Source organism: Eriocheir sinensis, chromosome 26, assembly GCF_024679095.1.
Source record: "Eriocheir sinensis breed Jianghai 21 chromosome 26, ASM2467909v1, whole genome shotgun sequence".
NCBI classification, from domain to species: Eukaryota; Metazoa; Arthropoda; class Malacostraca; order Decapoda; family Varunidae; genus Eriocheir; species Eriocheir sinensis.
In genome coordinates this window covers 15,530,605-15,554,697 of record NC_066534.1, presented here as the reverse complement: position 1 = coordinate 15,554,697, position 24,093 = coordinate 15,530,605, and the positions used below count along the sequence as shown (strand labels likewise).

The 24,093-nt window shown below is 43.3% G+C and overlaps 1 protein-coding gene across 4 annotated transcripts in view; it reads left to right on the top strand.

Moving 5' to 3' along the window:
- The window catches only part of LOC127003814 (high-affinity choline transporter 1-like), a 37,765-nt gene that overhangs the window by 4,824 nt on the left and 8,848 nt on the right, over window positions 1-24,093 (top strand). For 2 of the 4 annotated variants that reach the window (XM_050870867.1, XM_050870866.1), the window contains exons 2-10: window positions 3,915-4,091; window positions 15,916-16,023; window positions 17,468-17,623; window positions 17,859-18,007; window positions 18,291-18,446; window positions 19,220-19,349; window positions 19,889-19,977; window positions 20,944-21,066; window positions 21,560-21,663. In XM_050870867.1, the coding sequence (XP_050726824.1) occupies window positions 3,926-4,091; window positions 15,916-16,023; window positions 17,468-17,623; window positions 17,859-18,007; window positions 18,291-18,446; window positions 19,220-19,349; window positions 19,889-19,977; window positions 20,944-21,066; window positions 21,560-21,663 (1,181 nt within the window). In that variant the 5' untranslated portion in view covers window positions 3,915-3,925. Of the gene's footprint in view, window positions 1-3,198; window positions 3,316-3,914; window positions 4,092-15,915; window positions 16,024-17,467; window positions 17,624-17,858; window positions 18,008-18,290; window positions 18,447-19,219; window positions 19,350-19,888; window positions 19,978-20,943; window positions 21,067-21,559; window positions 21,664-22,979; window positions 23,009-24,093 lie in introns of those variants that run through there. The other 2 variants (XR_007757413.1, XM_050870868.1) reach the window with 2 other exon arrangements.

The following is a 24,093-nucleotide window of genomic DNA, read 5'->3' as shown; positions in this document are numbered from 1 at the left end:
AAGTTACTGTTCTGCACACAAGGACATTGCAAAAAGAGTAAAGAAAGCTGCCTTCCAATGGCCACAAAATCATAAATAAAAAAATATCAATCCGGTTTCTTCGTCTGGGTCACTGACAGAAACTCACTGGAATGATAAAGCAGAAAAAACTTGAAAGTATATACCAATATTATACAGCTGCATGTGTGTGTGTGTGTGTGTGTGTGTGTGTCTATGAATACTCCATCGCTGCAAGGACGTTTTGCTTCTTTTTCTCAGTGCGGTGTTGACGAAAACGGAATGTTTATGACGTCGATGCCAGACATATGGACATCATTTATCGCCTGCCTCATCCGCGCGTATCTCCCACAGCAAGATGTTTTTGTACTCGATAATCCTCAAGAGGGGAGTAACTAGGCACCTCTATTAATCTATCGAGGAGGTGTGTCAGACATATTTCTTCTTCAGATTTTTGGCCTGCATCCTGTACCTTAAAAAAAATGTGGTGGCGTGTTTTCATCGGAAATAGTTGGCCACAGATTGCTTGGTCCACGCAGCGATGCCAGCACGCGCTAAACCCTCATTTAGCCGTCATGTGCCATGGGGGAGGAAAGCCGTAATGGTCTGCAGCTCAGCTCTGACGAGGACACGTTGGTATTATAAGTCACTTTGGCTTTTCACATCATCTATTTCTAAAGGTCATAGAGGGGGTCAGTCGGGTTCTAATTTGTGTTTCTTCAGGCTCATGGTGCAGAGAAAGGGTCAAACTACCACCAGGGTCATACAACTACTCCTGGAAATGCCCACAACTCCTACGAAAGTCTTGTCAAATATGTGTTCTTGGGCGGCGAAATGTCTTATATTACGACCCTAAGGCGGTATTATAAGATACTTTCGGGTCTCATATCAGCTATTTCTAAAGGTCAAAGAGGTGATCAATCGGGTTCTAATGAGTGTTTCTTTGGTTTCATGGTACAGAAGAAGAGTCAAACTACCACCAGGGCCATAAAACTACTACAGGAAATGCCCAAAACTCCTACGAAAGCTTTGTCAAATAGGTGTACTTGGGCGGCGAAATGTTTAGTAATACGGCCTCTGTTGGCTCCCCGACCAGCGATAACTATACACTGCAGACTATTTTTAGGGCTGCCCGGCCCACTGAAACATCACCACCCTCACACATTCCATCCTCCGATACGCATTGCCTTTCTGTGTACCTCCGCCTTCGCTCACGCGCCACACGCTAATCGAGTGCATCAAGACCTGCAGTGAAACCTTCTGTAGATGTTATGCCTGCAGTGAAACCATCGTATTGACGGCCGTTCTTTTATCCTCAAGAAGTAGCCGCGCCCAGACCGACGCCTCGCAGGTACGAGGTTGATGCGGTTGCGTAACTAAATTCCCGACGTGCTGCCAAACTGCAAAGTGCCCCTATGTTTTGTCTCTCTCTCTCTCTCTCTCTGTCTGTCTGGCTGTCTGTCTGTCTGTTTATCTGTCTGTCTGTCTGTCTGTTTATCTGTCTGTCTGTCTGTCTGCGTGTCTGTCTAATCTCTCTCTCTCTCTCTCTCTCTCTCTCTCTCTCTTAAACTAATTTTTTTTCACTATTTCTGAAATTCAGTTTTGAAGCCAATAGTTTTAAGAGAAGACTTAGCTACTGAGACCCTTCGTAGTTAAGGAGTAAGTAGGTGAAATGGATTGCACGGCGCTAAATATGGCGGCTAGGAGAACAGTTGGCTGCAAACAGTCAGTGGGGGGCGATCTTGGCCACTGACAACACTGGGGGCGAGAAAGTTGACCCAGGTTAGGATTGGGTATACAAAAAAAGGAGGTTCAGAGAAGGTTTGGCGGGCCAAGCCCCCGATTCGAGGAAAGTTTTTTTGGGGCAATGTTCCCAGTGAGTTATGAACCAATTACAATAATGCTAAACACTTAATAGTAAGGAAAGGAGAAAGTGCGAGTCGGAGATTGGTCGCACGCTTTTATCGTCAACACCAAATTAGTGTTGTCTGACACTTACTCCTGTGGGTGCGTGGGGCTAGTGGGCTGCCCGGCCTGCCTGCCCCCACGAGGCCGCCGCCTGCCAACCCAGTGGGGCAACAAACCAATAAACCAACACGTCATGAGTTTCGGCACCTGGATGATTGCCTTCAGGAGACAACGTGCACACACAATACTGTATAATATAACCTTGAGCAATGAAAATTGCTCATGCGAATAAATTTTCCATAATATAAACGTAAGATGGAATTTTTAATCGTTTCGAGGCCCTAAGTGAAAACATCGTTTGATATTGCCTTTACCTCAAAACATTATATTAAGACAACATAACATTCTGGCAAGATTTACTCTTGGCAAGTCCTTCGTCAATAAATGTCGTAGCAGTGGTGGGAAGCCTTTCGCCCGTAAGACAACACCTGAGGACTGCCGAAGCCTTCCTCCTCTCCCTCCCCCTCCCCTCCCCTCTACCTCCCCCTCCCCTGCCCCTCCCCCTCCCTTCCCCTGTTAGGAAGTGGGGATGAGAACTGCAAGTTAATTTCTGGGAGTGATAATAAAAAATATCTTTATCTTTTATTGCATAATTATTATTATTATTATTATTATTTTTTTTTGCGAGTGTGCGTTCAGTGATTATACTCAGCATAAAAAGACTAATAAGTATTGCAAGCTTCACACGTGGAAGAGCTGCACACACACACACACACACACACACACACACACACACACACACACACACACACACGATTTATCATGCTAACGCTTTTTCACACGTTCATTTAACATTTTTGAAACATATGAACAAAAGTTATGTGCATGTAAGGTAAAAAAAAACTACTTTAATATCTAATTATTCTTTTTATCATATCGTCGAGTGTTCTCAGCCAGTTCATTGCTATTCAGGCTTCGTAACACAACATCGTCAAGCGTCGCCAGGTGAGGACAGTAATGTGGCCCTTAAAAAGATACCGCCGGAAATATAACAGACGGCAGCGTCAGCGCCGCCCGCACAGTGCCAACGGTGTACACATCCCCTCGTGTGAAAAAATAAAGGTATGAACATTCACTTTAAATGAGATGCTCAAGGAGAGTGAAAACTACGCACTATAATCACTGAAATAGATATACTGTTCATGCCACAGAAGTAGGTACCCCAGTGAGTCATAGTGTCTGAAGAGAAGCCTCATCTTGAGCCATGGACTTGCCAAACAGTAAGTGTTCGGGGCGGCTCATAATTCTCGAACTGGCGAAGAAGACACGACACGAATTCATCCAACAAGCGTTAGGCGTCACCAGGTTTTAGGGGGAAGAAGTCTCCGTCACAACGTCTCTATCACTGAGGTAAACTTTGTCATCAACACAGACAAGAGCGTACGAGTATCTGATCGCCTCGCAGGCTGAGCTGGTTGTCCGGCCTTGTACTGTCCCTGCCTGGAGGAATATTTAGACTATCTGAGCTAGGCGGCCAAACACACTGAGCAACACCTGTAATTATTTAGTGCTCCCGCAGTAGCCAAGGAGCCCTCAATGCAAAAGAAGGAGAGATGTGAGAGAAATGAAAATGACAAATACGAGCGGCTGGGAAGGCAAGGCCCTCAAGTAAAATCTGCTCAGGGTCACTATTATAAGATTACAAGGCCGGCACTGTAGGTCAGTTATACATTCTATTTCTATGCATAAACAATGAAATAAAATTCCTTTTGCTACAGTCTGTCTGATGCATGGCAGCTTTATTTATACACTGGCATCAATCTCGGTCTGTGTGCTGCGGAATGAATTATCAGTGATGCCCATTATTGTCTATATTTTTTTAGGGATCTGAAATTGTCAAAACTATTAACTTTGCGCTCTGAGTGGTCATGGAGCCGGGGTGTGCTGGGAGGAGATTTGCTTTTGAGTTCTGCGAGTCTCAAGTGCTGTGTTTGTGTGTCGGCGCACAGGTCCTGCCAAGATGCTGAACATCCCGGGCCTGGCGGGCATCATCGTCTTCTATCTGCTCATCCTCGGCATCGGCGTGTACGCGGCATGGAGGCGGCGCAACAAGGGCGACTTGCCCGAGGAAGTCATGCTTGCAGGACGCTCCATCGGGCCCCTGGTCGGCATCCTCACCATGACTGGTAAGTACACGGCAGCCCGCGCCTGAACATGATAGCTAGTGCCGAGGAGCATTAAGTATTGTTAACTGAGTATTGTTGACCCTTTCGGAGTGCCGTTTGTCCACATAACAATCCCCAAACGAATATCACCAAATCCTCAGGTCCATTAATTCTCTGCAACACGACGGTAGATGTTTACTTCAGCAGGTGCGCCCTTGCTTAGTGACCTCCATGCGACGCCACGTGACCCTCTAGTCTATAGGTCCCTTTGCTGTCCATTCTTAACGACCTGACCGTCCTTGCCCCAGTTTGGTATAAAGTGATGCAGCATAGTATAGGAAAGTGCCTGATAAGCCTCGGATGTGCAATGAACAAAATAATCAGGTTCATGATAATAAGTGTTTGCGCATCGCCGTCTTTATTATTGTTATTATTATTATTACTATTGTCTTCATGATTTCTATTATCTATATTATTTATACTGCAATTTTATTTTTTTCATTTAAATTTAGTCACATGATCACGACACGGGTAATTTTCCATCTTGTTTTCCTTCTTGTTTTTCTTCTACTTTTCATTCTACTTCTTTTCCTTCTTTTCTTTTCCCTTTTTCTTTCTCTTTTCCTTCTTTTTATTTTCCTTCTTCATTTCCTTTTCCTTTTTAATTTTCTCTTCCTTCTTCTTTACTTATTTTTCTTCTCGTTCTTTTTGTTCTTATTCTACTGATCTTGTTTTTTCCGGCAAGATCTAAAGAAAGCTATATATATTTTGGTTTACGGAAAAATGAACGATTTACTGCAGTCTTGTCATGTTGAGGCGTAATGCAGCAACACCAAAGCACCAGTGTACTCTGTTGTTAAGTCACTCAACCACACTATTGCGCCGGTGGAACATAAAAAAGAAAAAGAAAAAAAAAAAGGAAATTGAAGTTACGATGCATTTAGTTATTCCTGTCTTCAAGCTTTTAGAGAAGTGCGTGGAAATAAAATCCGATCTAATGTTAAAGTATTGGAATAACATGTTGAGATAGGGCAGAGGGTACACAAAGACTGTTACGTGACGCTGCATTGAGGGACATTTTTTCGATTTTCTCTCTCTCTCTCTCTCTCTCTCTCTCTCTCTCTCTCTCTCTCTCTCTCTCTCTCTCTCTCTCTCTCTCTCTCCATTCGGCTTTTTTAGCGCGGGTAGGTTTTCATGGTGGGGGCAAGTGAAGAGTGAAGCCATGAGGGATCGTGTTTGAGAATAATAATGGGACTTGACAGCACGCACATCTGTGTCTGAGCAGGTTTTAGACAGACAGCCAAGAAAACACTCCGGCCGCAAAATTAATGTGGCGATCCGGTGTTTTTAGTGTATGGCGAGGACGAATTCAACACACGTAATCATCAGGTGGTGTCGCAAGTTCTAGCCTCTATAGAGAATAACAACCCATTATAATGCTAACTGGGTAGGTGGTGGCTGAGTGGTCAGCGCGCGGGTGCAGTGTCCTGGAGGATACCGGCTCAAGTACTGCTCGCCACTACAAGCCGGGGAGGCTGTGGCTGAGTGGTCAGCGTGCGGAAGTTGGCAATTTTTCAGTCATCGCCGAGTGGCCTAATTCTACGCACATGCTGTCCTGTCCTATCAACCCGGACTCCTGATCCTCGCAAAAGGAAGATCAAAGATGAGCTCCGGGTGGCAGCATGAGCCATGTCAGATGGCGCCACTGTAAACACTTGCCTGCACCATAACGGGCTGGGGCCGATTATCAGGCCCCATCAAAAAAGCCTACCGGCGCCATAGGCAAAACGTAGATAAAAAAGATGACAATTTTCAGTCATCGCCGAGTGGCCTGAGACAACCCACATGCTGTCCTAATGACCACATATCAACCCGGACTCTAGCGAAGCTCTTAAGAGGATCAAGTGGACTACGGGGGCACAGCCTAAACCACGCAAGAATGGCGCCACTATAAGACACTTGCCTGCGCCACTAACGGGCTGGGGCGGACCAAAATGCCAAACATGAAAGCCTTCCGGAGCTATAAGCCAAAAATTGTTGTTGTTATTATTATTATTATTATTATTATTATTATTATTATTATTATTATTATTATTATCATTATTATTATCAATATTCTTATTGATATTATTATTATCTTTACTATTGTTATTATTATTATTACTATTGTCATCATGATTTTTGTTATCTATATTATTTATACTGCAATTATATTTTTTTTCATTTAAATTTAGTCACATGATCACGACACGGGTAATTTTCCATCTTGTTTTCTTCTACTTTTCATTCTACTTCTTTTCCTTCTTTTCTTTTCTCTTTTTCTTTATCTTTTCCTTCTTTTTATTTTCCCTTTTCATTTACTTTTCCTTCTTAATTTTCTCTTCCTTCTTCTTTACTTATTTTTCTTCTCGTTCTTTTTGTTCTTATTCTACTGTTCTTGTTTTTTTCTTGAAATTGTTCTTATTCTCCTTATTCTTCTGGTTTTTGTTCTTGTTCTTTTTGTTCCTGTTCTTGTTCTTTTTATTCTTTTTTATCACCATCAGAAACTCAGTGGGGGTCCCTCACACTCATGTCTCGCCACACTCGTGGTCTGGTATGCTTGGTACACATTGTGACGGAGAGTGGGAAAAACTCAGATGGTGTGGGGTGCCTCCTTCCTGCACGCACTACATGCTCTTGATCACGTTAGCGAGGTGCTTTATCAATCCATAAGCGAGTAAACATTTTAGACGCCTTTTATCTCGCGCGACCAAACTTGGCGGGAGCGAGGCATGTGAACCAAACGGCGAAGCAAGTTTGGTGAATAGAGTGAGGTGCCTTGTGGCGGTGAATCATGTGAATGTGAATCATGTGAAACAAAGCGTGCAGCAACTTTGGCGAAGAGTGAAAGGAGGACATCGCCAGGATCTTTCCTTAACTTTGGCTCGGAGCTGTAAAGCAACGCAGCAGTTTTACTAAAATAATGTTCCTAATTTCTACTTTTCTATTTCTTTTTTAAACAAGCACTTAAAAATGTTCCGTATTTTTCTTACGTATGTGCTGCCTATAGCCCCGGTAGGCTCTCTTGAAGGGCCTTATGTATAAGATCCCCAAGTTTCATTGAAATACGATCATTATTTAGCAAAAAAATATATATAATACACACCGATGATGCCAATAAATGACTAACATTCTTCAGAAAATCTCAACTATTTTTTCAACCTACTGCTTTGAAGATAAGTCTGGAGACGACTAATATATATATATATATATATATATATATATATATATATATATATATATATATATATATATATATATATATATATATATATATATATATATATATATATATATATATATATATATATATATATATATATATATATATATATATATATATATATATATATATATATATATATATATATATATATATATATATATATATATATATATATATATATATATATATATATATATATATATATATATATATATATATATATATATATATATATATATATATATATATATATATATATATATATATATATATATATATATATATATATATATATATATATATATATATATATATATATATATATATATATATATATATATATATATATATATATATATATATATATATATATATATATATATATATATATATATATATATATATATATATATATATATATATATATATATATATATATATATATATATATATATATATATATATATATATATATATATATATATATATATATATATATATATATATATATATATATATATTAGTCGCCTCCAGACTTATTTTCAAAGCAGTAGGTTGAAAAAATAAGAACATAAGAACATAAGAACGCAGGAGTCTGCAAGAGGCCGGTAGGCCTGTACGAGGCAGCTCCTTTGACCCTAAACTCCCGTGTATCTAACCCCACCTAACATCGCTGTCCATGAATTTATCTAGTCTATTTTTGAATGTGACAATTGTATTGGCACTCACCACATGACTGCTAAGCCTATTCCACTCATCCACCACCCTGTTAGTAAACCAATTTTTGCCTATGTCCCTGTTAAATCTGAATTTATCCAGTTTAAACCCGTTACTTCGTGTCCTACCCGGTTCTCTTACCAACAAAACCTTATGAATGTCTCCCTTATTAAAGCCCTTCATCCATTTATAAACCACCTGGGGGAAAGAGTTAGAGAGGTGGAAAAGGAGAGAACACCTGAGGGAAGAGTGGAATGAAATGGAGATCAGGGATGTGAAGAAGGCAGTAGAAAGGAACGGACAAGTCAAATGGCAGGAAGGAATGAGTGGCAAGTCAACGCTAAAATGGTACAGCAGGAAACAGAAACCAGAGGGAGTACACTGGCATGTAGGAGACTGGGGGAGCAAACTATTGTTTAAAGCAAGAACAGGAACCCTGGAGGTAAACGGCAGGAACAGGGACGGGGGAAACCAGGACTGTAGCTGTAGGACAGGGCAGATGGAAACAGTAGAACACCTAATAGTGGAATGCAGCAACTATGAGAGGCAGAGAGGGGAGTTGGTGGCAGGAGTAGTGATGGTAATAGGCGGAGAGGAGTGGGCTAGGAGACTAGAGGAGGAAAACGGGGCGATCTGCACGGTGTTGGGGCTGTATGGAGACAAAAAGGAAACGGAAAGAAGAATGGTAAAGTTGGCAAAAGTGTTCCTCGCGCAGTGCTGGGAAAAAAGGGCACAAATGTCTGAATAAGTGAATATAAGTGGCTTTATTTCAGGTTAGAAAATTACATAACGCTGAAAAGAAAGTTGTGTGAATAAGAAGGGAGGAACGAGAGGAGGAGGACCTAAGAAGCGATACAAAGCGTTACAGGTCAAAAGAAGAAGAAGAAGAAGAACTTCTTTCCTCCAAGTGTTCTTTTAATCCCTTTCCTACTCCTCCCAACGCCAGGTGTGCTTTTAATTGCTTCCCCAAAATTCCTTAACACTCCATCTTCCACTTGGTCTGAGATTTCCTTAACAATAACTCATATTAAAAATATAATATACACATCAAAAGCACGAGAATATATCGATGCATGTACGAAAAAAAAATAAAGCAATGTATTACACTCTTTACTTGGTAGAACAGGCAGTGGAGATCACAAAAAAAAAAAAAACACAACTGAGCTCAAGCATGAATGTACTGACATCCCTACCGTATTTAACAAACACTTCCTATTGTTAAGTAATGGCGAGCTAAGCGAAACAAAATTAATATTATAAGAGGTATTAAACAACCCTCCTAAATTCTCATACATAGATTTTATGACACCAACCAGGGATGGAGTTTTTTTTTTTTTCCCAGCAAGGGAGACAGCTCAAGGGCACTAAAACAAAATGGGAAAAAAAGCCCGCTAGGCGCTGCTCCTACAAAACGAGACAGAGCAAGAAGCCAAAAGAGAGGTCAATTTCGGGAAAAGAGATGTTTTGATACTCGTCTTTTTCCATACGAGGGCGGACAAGGCCCCTGTATATGGACAGCATCTGTGCGGGGGAGGAGAACTGGCGGAGACGATACAGAACGTCTAACCTCGAGAAAGCTGATTTGGTTAGAAAGGAGATGTGAAGTTTCCAGTTAAGATTTTGAGTTAAGGATAGACCAAGGATGTTTAGTGTAGAAGGTGACAACTGAGTGTTATCAAAAAATAGGGGATAGGTGTTTGGAAGATTGTGTCGAGTTGATAGGTTGAGAACTTGAGTTTTTAAGGCGTTAAAGGACATGAGGTTCCTCTTACCCCAGTCAGAAAAGGGCAGAAATGTATGAATAATCAGGAAGACATGGCGGGACTAAGCATTGGTGGCACGTGAAAAATTCGATATATTACATGTGGGGTTCTTGAAAGGTCTGGATTTCCGAAAATCCCGTAAATTCTCAGCAATAAAAAAATATAAAATAAAATAACTGAAAATTGAGTTATCAGACTCACAGCCCCTCTAGTCCTTATTTATTTAAATATCTGCCCAATCACATCTCTCATAGGGTAAGCAAAAGCCAGATAAACCTGCTCTTAAGTTTATTGAAAACAACAAAGAAACTCGCTGTAAATTAAGAATAATTAATTAAACCAAGCACACAGCAACCTAGCAATCTACGTTAACACATCCTAGCAAATGGTTACTTAGCTGTAAGGGGAAAAGATGGAAGCCACACCCTGATTTCCCTCGTGTCTGGAGCCTTGGAATCCTTGTCCTCTTCTCGTTCCTCACTGCAACGCGCCGTGACCTCCTTCCTCCCACGGGCTTCCCTAGACCTGAGTATACAATCACTCTGGAATTGTGGATATTAGAAGGCAGGAAAACCCCGCGATGGAGAACGTGGCGTGGGAGGGGGCGAGGGACGTCAGCTCGCGGTGGAGTATCGGAGGAAGTTGAGATAAATATATATAATACACACCGATGATGCCAATAAATGACTAACATTCTTCAGAAAAATATATATATATATATATATATATATATATATATATATATATATATATATATATATATATATATATATATATATATACATATATATATATATATATATATATATATATATATATATATATATATATATATATATATATATATATATATATATATATATATATATATATATATATATATATATATATATATATATATATATATATATATATATATATATATATATATATATATATATATATATATATATAAATAATGATCGTATTTCAATGAAACTTGGGGATCTTATACTTAAGATAGAAAGACATGTACATACCCAAATTCATGAGAATCTGAAAACAACAACAACTGAATGTCACCTCCTATGTAAACACTGTCTCCTCCCCTCGACGGCTCCAGGACGACGCTATTTCCTTGGTGGGTCTCGTGACCTTCACCTCCGCGCGTCGTGGTCGTCGTGGCTCCTGGGTTCATGTGGGCTTGTACCTTCCGGGGTGTTTTCTGCCCTTGCGTGATTACTTCGTGCCTAAGTACTATCGTGTCTCAGTCTTTGGTGCGCTTGTCACCTACGCTCAGCAATTTGACGTAAGCTGGACCAAAGACTTCATTCCTGACGTTTCATTCCTTGGGCTCCTTGTATTCGCTGCCGCGCTAAGTTGTAGCGTTATCAGCACCCATGATCGATTTTTTCGTGGTCATTCGTCCTGGTCCGGCCGAGTCAGGCAGCAGAAATAGCGTGCGGGTGATTCACATGCGCAATTTGTGACCTGCCTCGCCTGAAGGGTTGGCACACTATACCGAGGTTCACCTTCCTCCCTCTGACCCATACTTATAATTTGTCCTTAAGAGACTGTTTGATCTTCGCCCGCTCGCTATACGTCCCTCCTTTGCTGAATCTCTTTTAGCAGGTTCTTCATGTCGAAAACTTGCATTCTGTAATTTTGAGGTGAATGCCCCATACTAAATTCTCCATATGTAAATAATGGAAGATGCTCGTCGGTGAGATCATGTTTTGTACCAGAGACTTAAAGTAAATTTCAAACGCATTAGATGAAGGGCAAACTCTTCGGTGGTTTAAAGCGTGGATCAGCGACAGGATGCGGAGGGCGCAGGATGATGATGAAAAGCAGACTGAACGAACATCAGTCGTTGCGTTACTCAGGGATCACTTTTGGCTCATAATCTTAATCTCTTACGTCAGCGATCTTGATTATGGCATAATCAGTGACACTAACAAGCTTACAGATGGCACTCGGATAAGGAAAGTGTTGAAGTATTGAAGGGTACACTTAACAGATTATACGAGAGGTCTGATGCAGTTAAATATCGACAAATGAAACAACGTTAGCTGATGGGGAAAAAATGTCCCATTATTGTTGCACCAAGAATAATGTTAATGCACTCATTCCAACATTGAAAGGGGCTTGCTTGAGCTTGCATCCACCCATGGACCAGTGCGTTTCCGATACAGGAACCGCTATACCAGTGATTAGGTTTTATTATTGTAATAACAGAAGCAATGATCGCATTCTAAAACCATATGCCACAATGATAAGCCCCAGCTTGACTGTGCCATTAAAATTAATCCTCTTGTTACAGAATGGCTAAAGGCTTCATGATGTGCCCCGAGAAGATTCAGAGATGATCATGAGCTAAGAAAGTTGACATAGAAAGAGAAAATGAAACCGTTTGATTTGCATTTGTTGAAATGATGTCGGTGGCGTGGTGATCTAATTGAAGTCTTTTTAAGTGAGCAAAAATGTGAATGAGTTATGTCGATAAACTTCTCATTTAAAAAAAAAAAAATCAGAATTATACCAACAGGTTAGATAAACCCAAGTTAACGAGATGTGCAGCATTTGGTTCACTAATTATACAACAAAAATATCTGTGGTGACATAACCTTGGGAGAAACTTAGCCATACGAAGTAAAGGCTCCCCTTCCCTTGCTACGCCTGTCTGGCTACGTACCGGCCCCGCCCCCTCCTTCTGGCCCCTTCTCCGCCCTCGCGCCAAGCGCCACCCCCGACCACCCTGCCGCTGCCTCTTGGCCGGGCCCCGCCGCTACAGTGCCAAGTGGGAATCGCGAATCGTGGGCAGGCACGTGTGTGTGTGTGTGTGTGTGTGTGTGTGTGTGTGTGTGTGTGTGTGTGTGTGTGTGTGTGTGTGTGTGTGTGTGTGTGTGTGATCCACCAACGGTCTGAGTACGTGCTGGGCTCAGTACACTCCCGGGAGGAGCTTTTGAGCTCATTAAACCGATTTATAGAACGTCTGAGACCTCACACAACACAACTCTCCTCCCCTCCCCTCTTGGGGAGGACAGCAACCGTTCCTGTTAGCGAAAAAGTTTCCGGACTGAGAGAGACCCGAGGCTCAACCTCTCGTGTGGCACTCAGGGGCGTTATCCACCGCACCACGAATAATTGTGTTAGGTCTGGGGGCGGCAGGGGGGTAAAGTTGTAGAATCGTTTACCTGTACGCAACACTCACGGGCGACGTCAAGCCCACTAACCACTTGGCCAGCCGACAAATGTATTTATATTTATGGTAATGCAAAGGGATAAAATTTATATCGGATAAATGTGGAAGTTGTTAACGATGTGTTAATAACCGTCTGTGTGACCGTGTGACATGATGCCGTGAGCGACATTTCCTTAGGCGTCTGGAGTCTGCCCCGTCCCCTCCCCGGGCCGCCCTTCACTTACACTTCCTAGCACTGTGACTCTGATGCAATGATGAAATATTTGTAGCATAATAATAATGATGGTAGTGATAACGATAATAATGATAACAACAACAACAACAACAACAACAACAACAACAACAACAACAACGATAACGATAATGATGATGATAAATATAATGATAATAATAATTATAAATATAATTATAATTAAACTAATAATAATAATAATAATAATAATAATAATAATAATAATAATAATAATAATAATAATAATAATAATAATAATAATAATAATAACGATAATAATAATAATATTACATCTCAGTAACAATTTGATATGGTAGTTTTCTAACTGGAAACGTGAGTCTTCCGTCCCGCAAGGCGCCGAGCACACGGGGTCTGAATCGCAGTATGACTCAAAATTGTCACTTCCAGCGACACTTTCGAGGGGCGGCGCTTGCAAGGTTCTCACCGATGACGTTGAAGGTGATGGCCGTGGCGGGGAGCCAAGTAGCGCTTCCTGCTCAGGGATCGACTGCTTTTAACTGGATTTTCGTCTAGGTTGCACGAAGAATTTGTTTGGGTCCGTTGAGGTGCATACCCTCCAGGAATGCGGAGCAGTCACCATTTTTATTCAATTATATGAATATTGTTAAGAGCAGGAACACCTTGGGATACGTCTTATTCAGGCAACAGTACAGGCTTTTGTCCGTCTATTGCCTAAAATTAACTGAAAGGTTATGGGCAGGAGGCAGTCTTGCTCCGCCTCCCACCCTTAACTGTTATGGCCACACGGCATAACGCGCTGAGGTTTCTGATCCGCATACTTCCACCCGGAGCCGTGCGTCACGCCCGCGACAAGCACAGTGCATCTCCGCGTGACAGCGGCCCATGCCTTTACCTGTGCAGGAGGCTGAGCGTGGGTGGACAGCAGACACATGCTTCCGTCGGGGGCCGCTTTGAAATCAGCTAATCTTAAGTTTTGCCACACTAACTCCAAAAAATTTCATACACACTTCTATGCAGAGTAATTATTTTGGGACAGTGGACGACATAATTGACACTACTTCGCCATCAACGCGAACAGATTTCCCTAAACATTCATACTGAAATTAAAGAAGAATGCATTAACGATAATTCCCTAAGTGGAGCACTGGCAGGAAGGTCACCGTCTTGGCACCACCGGGCCGCGATGAATAACTAACGAGCGTCATGACACACACACACACACACACACACACACACACACACACCGTGTGACCATAACAAGGGTGGGAGACGGAGCAAGACTTGAATTCTTTCAAGAGCAGGCTATCGGGACATCTCTCCTCCCGAAATTGACCATCTTTCGTCCACTCCTCTGAACTCTTTTCAGGAGCAATGAGTAGCGTTTTTTTTTTTATTGTTTCCTTTTTTATTTTGCCCTTGAACTGTCTCCTTTGCTGTAAAAGAAAAAAAAATTTTTTTTAGCCCAGTGTTGTCCAAAGCAACGTCTGCAAACTTATTCAGACGGGTGCGTGAAAACGTAATGATCACAAGGAATGTCTTGGGATCTGCTTCACTGAAACGGCAACTTTTCAAGGTGTGCACATCAAGAGTGTACTGACCAAGGAGAGTAAATTATGGAACACATCACATTCCTCTGTGAGGGCTTTTTCTCTATTAAGAGTTTAATTTAGTCAAAACAGAGAAACTGTGGAACAAAACCTAATAAATGAAGTAGCCACCACTCTCTTGGAGAGCAGAGATAATTATCAGTGAATGTCTACCTTACATTATGAGTTTCAAGAATGCATTAATCGTTTTGGTTTGTTAGCTTTTAATTACAATACAGAATAATGTGTTGTCTAAAGTTCAGATTGCGACAATATTTGATAAATTTTAATACCATTTTGACTGATCGGACCATTGAAAATAAATCTTCTCATAACTAGATTTTACGGGGAGAAGAGTTTTCGACAATACTGGTTTAAATTGTATTCATATATAAACCGAGGGGAAGTTTAATAATGGACTCCGTTATCGAGTTCTGTCGGCGGTTCCATGGACGTAACACACGCCTAAATATTTAACGCCGGCTTGGCAGCACGCGGCCATCCCCAGCTGGCAGCCAGAACTGTAAACACAAGCATACCTTGCCAAGTTGGACCCAGCAAGTTTTACATATATAGAAGCTAATCCATTACACGACCTACAACAAAATGACTCACATGCATTACGCTGCTTGAACTGTAACTTGATATGGAGAGAATTCACAGGAAGATAAATATTGGAACTGATGAGCTGAAGCTGGAGTTTTGAGTTTAAGTTTGGAGTATGTATATGAAAAGCGCACACACACACACACACACACACACACACACACACACACACACACACACGCATACACACACAGGAACCCCCACCAACACACACACACACACACACACACACACACACACACACACACACACTAAATATGCGTGTTGAAGTAACTGTGACATGTCTCTTTCATACTGTCATCCGTCAGCGTTGGTTCCTTAGTCTTTATTTAAGGTTAAGGACGACGTGAAGTAGAGAATGGTGGCGAGGGTTATAGGGTGCAGATACGAGAGGTAAAGTAACTGTCCATGCATTTACGGCACCGTGAGTGGGAGGCGGGACAGGGGGTGGTGGAGAGGAGCATTGTGTGCGCCACTGTAAGATGAACTAACATCAGCCTTACATTTCAGCGACATGGGTGGGAGGCGGCTACATCAACGGCACGGCGGAGAAGGTGTACGAAAAGGGCCTCATCTGGTGCCAGGCGCCCTTTGGCTACGCGCTGTCCCTCGCTGTTGGTAAGTTCGGTTTGTTGGAAGGTGAAGGTAGTCAGTATGTATTAAGCATTCTGCTTTTGTGTTGCAGAATAATTACAGTAAATAACAATGGTAGATGGTTTGATAGATATATACACACACGCGCGCACTCACACGCACAGAGAGAGAGAGAGAGAGAGAGAGAGAGAGAGAGAGAGAGAGAGAGAGAGAGAGAGAGAGAGAGAGAGAGAGAGAGAGAGAGAGAGAGAGAGAGAGAGAGAGAGAGAGAGAATCTAAATACATATGTGTGGTATGCACCTGAAAGGTGACCTGCGCATTGCGCATCAAGATCAAGATGTGGATGAATGAGACAAAGTGCGCCGTGTTTTGCCACAAGGCGGCGGCGTCGCCGGGGAGTCGCGCCAGAGCACCTGCCAGGGCCCTGAGTGGCCGGCCACGCGCGTGGGATGCACTGGTGCGAGAAACGTGGATGACCATTGACTAAGATATGCACTCGGTAGCGGGGAAAGCACGGTGAAGACAATCAGGTGCATATTTCCCACTTGTTTCAAGACACATGTAGAGCTAAATATCTGGTTACTTTACTTGACAATCGTAAAGGTTATTGGTGGGTGCTGGACGCCCGCCAGCAGGGAGTACACCCGCCACCCTCGCACGACATTATCTATTCTGGTGCCACTGGAGGAACGCGTGAGCGGATGAGGAGGATGGGGAGGAGGATGTGAGGTGAGGGAGGGAGGGACGACCCGAGAATAAGGTAGACGAGGTGCATGGGGGGGGAGGAGCTTAAAGTGACAGGGCCAAGTGGGTGCCTATGGCGTCGGAAGCAGGTAAGCGGTTATTTTAACACTATCAGTCACTGAAGAGACATGAATGATGCCACACATCGACTTCCTATCACCCTGAGTCAAGGACCATAAGTCTGTCACGGGCCACGCCAGCAAGAGCCCACTCTGGCAGCACACCCTCGCCCTGACCTCTCCTTCAAGTTGACCAGAGTCAATGACACTGATAAACAATGTGTTGTAAACTAAAACATATCTGATGAACATTCCCTTCATCTTGGCTCGTGGGTAAGTGGCTGTCTTCGTTGTTGCTTATGGCTTCTTGTCACGCCGCTGAGGATTGTAGCCACACCCCTAGCCGAAGCTCGCACGCGCGCACACAAACGAGCACACACGCACACAAATACAGACATTTTCCATCCTACGAGGTGCACGTCACAGCAGCCAGCGGAAAGGCCGGGGCAGCTGCCATCACACTCTGTGATGCCAACGAAATAAATATTGGTGGAGACGTCACACACACACACAGTGAGATAGATAATAGAAAAATAGAACTGAGAGAGAGAGAGAGAGAGAGAGAGAGAGAGAGAGAGAGAGAGAGAGAGAGAGAGAACTGCCCGCCTTCCCCCCCATCTCCTCCCCATTCTTTCTTCCGCTGTTCCTGACGCGTCCTCCTCCAGGCGGGCTGTTCTTCGCCAAGCCCATGCGCGAGGCGGGCTACGTCACCATGCTGGACCCGCTGCAGCAGGCCTTCGGGCGGCGCATGGGCGGACTCCTCTACTTCCCGGCGCTCATGGGTGAAACCTTCTGGTCGGCGGCCATCCTCTCCGCCCTGGGTACGTCTGCCACTTCTCGAGCCGATTTCTGATTTTCTTATCTTTATATATTTGCCGGAATTAACAGCCTTGCAAATTTGTAGCCTGTAATGTGCAAAGTCTGGTTAGAATTCAGAATGATGCACCGTCCTCAGAGATGGTCAGGTAGCCATTGTTATGTTGTCTCGCATGGTGGTAACTGATTCATCTTTTCGACCTCCTCCTTCCTCCGCCGCCTCGCCTTGCCCACCTACAGGCTCCACTCTGGCGGTCATCCTGGACATCGGCAACACCGTATCCATCCTCGTGAGTGCCGCCATCGCCGTCTTCTACACAATCTTCGGCGGCCTCTACTCCGTCGCCTTCACAGACGTCGTCCAGCTCTTCTGCATCTTTATCGGCCTGGTGATTCGTCTATTGTCCCAATGCCCAATAGCTTTACTTTCCTGTCTATCTAAAGCTATTTGAATCTTTCAAGGATGCGTGTAAAATTTGAATATAACGGTTTGTGAAAAAGACGTGTGAGAAATGTAATTTTGCAAAGGTTGTTTTGCTGCTGCCTTCCGTAATGCTTTGTTGTTGTTGTTGAGAGTATTTTATGAGTATCTATGAGCGTATTTTGTCATCGCCTGGCAAGCTCGGGCAGTGCGGTGCTTCATGGTTTGTGAAACGAGTCTCCCTCCCGCAGTGGATCACCGTGCCCTTCTCCATGATGCACGAGTCGGTGGGTTCCCTCGCCCTCAACGAAACCAACTGGCTGGGCTCCATCGAGCCCTCCTCGCCCGAATGGGGCCTCTGGATTGACTACTGGCTCCTGCTCATCTGTGGAGGCATCCCTTGGCAGGTCAGTCCCTTCACCACACACACACACTGGAATCCCAGTGTTCGGTTGGCTGTGGCGCTGATGTGGTCTATGTGAGTGTTGAATTTCAAGTTAGTTGAGAGATGGATACAAAGGTACTTGTGTGTGTGCACTGATTCCAGGTCTGAATTATGGAGAGTGTAAGTGTGATGGATGGGGTTGTGGACGTAGTGGAGCACGAATAAAACGAACACACGGACTGCATTATAATAACGTGCAATCCGGGTTCGGTCCATGTAACAAGAAATGTAACAACGATCTAAAGACTACTATTATACTACTTCATTCTCCCCGCGTGTTTTCATTTTGCCCCAGCCTGATCCTGACTGTACGATAAATGCTGTAAAGCTGCAGAATTCATCTAGTTGAGAAGTATTTCCGAGGTTCCTCCGGCCTTAGCTTGCCCAAAACTGTGAACACCGTAAACGAGAGGTCTGTTTCAAGATTCAAGGGCGCATGTGAGCTCAAGTGTTGTATACAGACACGCGCCAAAACCTTCCCGTGATGCTTAGAAAGGACGTGGGTGTTAGTGGCGTGGAGTAAAACGGAGGGGCAGGAAATCCTCTTTCGATGTTAATACTAGAGTAATCAAATGCTGTTTCATGATAGTCACTGACCGAACAATCAAACAAGTTAACAAGTCAATCAACAGAGTGCTGAAGAAGGCCCTTCGATACCTTACAGAATAGATGATTGCTACGTAGTGTTAGGACCAAATCAACAGAAGTCGCACTTACCGTTGTCTTGCCCCGTAGGTGTACTTCCAGAGGGTGCTGTCCTGCCGAACTCCGTCCCATGCCAGGATGCTATCCTTCGCGGCGTCCTTCGGGTGTCTCCTGAGCGCCGTGCCAGCCTGCATCATCGGCGCCGTCGCCAAGGCCACAGGTGACAGCTCCTCCCTTCCTCCTGCTGGCAAAGAAATAATATAATGTCATACAGAATCTCGAATTAACGTAATAAATTTGAACGAAGCGCTTTAAGTTACGAGGCTTTTTTAAAAATTTTACGGTTTGATTATAATCGTTGCCAAGTTGCCAAAATGAAGCCTTGTTCAGGGATAGTTCGCGTGACGCATTCCTGTGGCGATTGTGGCGCTTCGCACAATCATGGGGGTCCGTTGTCAACTCTTTGATACTGCATGCGGTCTATTGAGAAAGTAACCGATGTACAATGAATTGGCAGGTGTATGTAGCTTACTCCTTTCCACATATATATACCTCCACCACCACCACAGTGTTTACAGAAAGTATGAAGAGCCACATATACTGAACGAAAGATTGGCGCTTTCTCTAAGACAAAAATAAACAAATAATTGAAAGGTAACTTAAGCTGTAGAAATTATAGGAAGGAAGTTATCTGCTCGCGTTTAAGTGGGCAATATACGTTTATGACAACTAACCTAGCGTGCTGTTGCTTCCCCCCAGACTGGACCAAGACTGATTTCGGCCACGCCCCCGAGGGCTACCAAGTGAAGCTGGTCCTGCCCCTCGTAATGCAGTACCACACGCCGACGGTAAGGCTGTTGTTGCTGATGGTGGTAGTTGTGGTGGTAGAGGTAGTGGTGCTTCAAGAGTTTCTAACTTGTTTTACGTCCTCATGCCTGTGGGTAAAGATTTCAAATGAAGAGTTTACACGGCACTTGAAATTCACCAATATCCGTGCCACCCGTACAGAGAATACCATTATTGATCACATCACTAAATAATATATGAGTCTTTCTGATGCAATTTAGTGAGCTCCCCGTTTTTGCTCTTATATAGAAGAATATATATTGTCAAGAATAGCTGTGTTGACACGGGACACCAGTAAAAAATAATACACGATAACATAGATAGTTAGGATTCGGAGTATTTTTTCATAATAAAATTCGGTATGTCCAAGGACAGATAGTATTCTTTATGGTTTTCTTTTGTAACTTTCTTCAGAGCATGGAAAATTCTGATCCACAAGTGTCACAGCTCATGCAAGTGACGATATAAATTTGCCGGACGAGAGATCCGTGCATTCCGATTATTGAAGTGATTGTTGATATTTCTAACTAAACCAGCTTCGTGAACAACCTCCCAAGAGTGTGTATAAGAAAAATGCTGCACTTATTACGATATTAAATTTAATTCACATTTGATCATATGTTTATTTCTACTCTCGTATTAGCAGTGAATAGCTCGCAGATGGCATGTAGCTGCATCGCCTGTGAATGATCATTTAGTCTACTTCGAGAGCTGGTCAGTAATGAATCTTTCAGAATTTAAATCTGTGGATAATATTTTTTTTCTTTTTCTGAATGGCTGCTTTTGACCATATCTGGGTGACATCAAACGTGAAGAGGTTCAGTGATCAGAGTGATGCTTATGAGTGTAATGAAGATGTTTCGCTCACATTGACCGGGTGAAATTAAAGCCATTGACACAGAAGTTAATGATTCTCGTGTATGCACCTCAACAAGGGGTTTGTCTTTATCGCTCTGTTCTTCGGGCAGTGGGTGGCCTTCCTGGGTCTGGGCGCCGTCAGTGCAGCGGTGATGTCCTCGGCCGACTCCTCCGTTCTCTCCGCCTCGTCCATGTTTGCCAGGAACATCTACAAAAACGTCTTCAAGCAATCGGTTAGTTGACTGGCTGAGCAAGTGGTTGGTTCAAAAGGTGCGGCTCTCAAGAAGGAGCTTTCTTCATCTAGGCTCGTTTACGGTCATTTCTGGAGAGGCCTTAATTTAGAAAAGAGAAGATGTAGCTGGACGGCTGGTGGCCTGCCTTAAAGCACGTATTGTGCACTCAGTCATTTATCATATTTAGGGTGAAATTGACAGTTGAATAACCATAAGAATGGACATGTATTTTTTCATTTGTTCACAAATAGAAGGGTGACTAATGACCTCTAAAGACAGAGGAGGGAGATGCCTTTTTAAGGAGAGCTTGGCCTTCACAAACTATCTTTTGTTGTTCTGTTACTTACTTATATAAATTTAGTTTTTTGTTACTTCACATTTTGTCTCTTGTGGTTCAATATTTCTTAAACTGTCAAGAATATTAGCTGCCTCTCGCCGCACACCTCACACCCGTCCCTGACCCTCGCCTACCCTCGCCCCACCCGCCGCGTAGGCCAGTGACCGCGAGGTGATCTGGGTGATGCGCGCCAGCATCGTCGTCGTGGCCGCCATCGCCTGCACCATCGGCATCCTCATCCACAGCATTTACTACCTCTTGTAAGCATTTCCTTTCTCTGATGCCCTTTGCCTCCAGATCCCTCTTGCCTCACTGACAGCTTCTGAGGCCACATTCAGGCCAGCTCCAGTGTCAAGCTTGTCATGCATCTCCGTAACCTTTATTCTTTTTTGTCATCCTTCGTTTCTCCTTGACTTGGTGGCGTACTAACTTCTCCTGGAAATCCCCTGCTCATATTTCACTTTGTAGGGACTGTCCTTCAGAGTATTTCGAGCCCATGGACGCGGCGCTTGGTTCACACTGGGCGAGGCGCCTCATGCACACTAACGGGCCTGCGTGTGTGTGTGTTGTTGCTTGGCGGCGAGCCTTGCAGCCTCTCGTCACAGCTTGTCTTGCTTTGCCTACAAACTAACATGCAGGGAGCACAACGTCTACTCCCTTCCATTTGTGCCTTTTTCAAGGGAAAAATGTTACTGTGCAAACTTCCATGACTTTTTTTCTAACTCCTCTTTTTCAAATTTAAGATGCTACCCTCCCTTTAAATTAAAGTCACTCAATCCAGAAAACTGAAAACAGTCATGCCATTGGTTTCATGAAGCGTTTTGTAATCAGTCGAAAGCCTGTTTTAAAACAGAAAGACATTATTAACTTTTTTTACATTATAAATTTTACCAATGCCAGCAATAGATATAATGGATCATCATGCCAGCAAACATTGATTAGCGCTCTCCTCTCCGGCTTTTTACTTTGCTGTGTCCTTCGGTATCGCTTTTCTGACGATGACACAGAAAACACCCTTTCCTGCAGGGGGCGCGGGGGCCCTGCCGAAGCTAGAGATGATAACGGGAGCCTCGCGAAGGGGGAGTGTCTACCGTTACATAAGATGTAGTCAGTGGTGCTGCTGCCACAGGTTACGCTTGGGCTAGAGGCCAGGAGTGCATGGCTCACTCGTAGTCACAGCTGCATCTGCCAATAGTCTGAAGTTAACACTTGTAGGAATAATATAGTGTGTGTTCTTTTAAATATAAAAAAAAAACATGAAACCATTATGAGTTTTATGACATTAGATTCACTGCATTTGAAATTATTATAAAAATCATTAGCAATATATATAATGATATAACTCATGGTCATATAATTGATGTTGTTCTCATGCGAGTGTAGAGCGGTGCGGTGTGAGCCTCGAGCGGCCTGCCTTGTGCTGACCCCAGGCGGCACCTCAACGCTCTGCACTCGCCTCATGAAGTTTTGCAGGATATCATATCATGAATTGAAAAACTAGTGTTCTCAGAGATAGGCAAAGAATACTTGACAGTCCTAATCTTGAAGAGCTCACTGATCTTCCTGGTCGTTTCAGCCTTGCCTTGCCTCGTACAGTGTGGATGTGTAAGTTCACAACAATACTGTGTAGCCATCAGCACACCAGACCCTAGCCTTAAGGATCACCTCACCCACTAATGGTCACCCTGCTCTTGGTGTGCGGGTGGCTTTGTGCCATCTTAGTCAAGTAGCAATGTTATCCTTTTCTATCATTCATGTGCCACAGCAGCCGCTTAATTGACTGATTTTAACCCCGTAGTATTTTATAACGAGTCATTCAAATTAGTTTGCTTTATGGCAATTTATATCATGGAATAAATACTTCCACTATTCTACAAAGACTTCTATCGAATTTCAACAACGAAAAAAGGCAGGGCAGGGTAGGGGCTGCGTCCACTGGAGAGGTTGTCTAAATAAAGGAGCCCCAGTTGTGGGCGGCCCACATGTTGGTGGCTCGGAGTTGCTGAGATTGCCGGCGGCTTTGCACGGGCATTTTATCCTCCCGGCGAACTCTTACCGGCTGGAAGTTTCGGCAAGTGTATTGCTCATATCCTTACACGGGGAATGGCGCCTGGGAACATTCTTAGTCTTGGTCTTGGCGGACTAACAAAACCATCAAGTACGGTAACACAGCCCTATACAAACTAGTCATTTCCACTAAGTCAATCAAATTGCTCGAGTCCATAATGTTGGACTTGCCGGATGGACTGGCAATTCTGTCGTTTTCGCCCGAAACTCGGCCCGGCAACAGTGGCCGGCTGCAAAAATGTCCGTGCACTGCCCCGCGTAAAGTCCCCGTAACTCTCATTTAGCCTTTTTGCCAAAATGCACAGACTCGGGACGCAGCTCGTCACCCTCAGAGGCGGCAGTGATAGTGATATATTTGTGCTTCAAATGCTTCAGTGCATCCAGTGTAATATATTAAAACTATGCAATAATTCCAATTGTCTGATGCTGTACTGAAAGGCAACACAGGTACGTTGCTACAAGATTACGTATCTTATTCACCCAAAATTAATATCAGTTCCTGCCTCCAATAATTAATGTGCAGTTTGCTGGTTCTGCTTTACTTTCTTTACCTCCACTTAAGTCGACTGGAGGGTTGCCAAAAAATCTAAATCGTTGCGATTGCATTTGCAGCTTCATGCTTC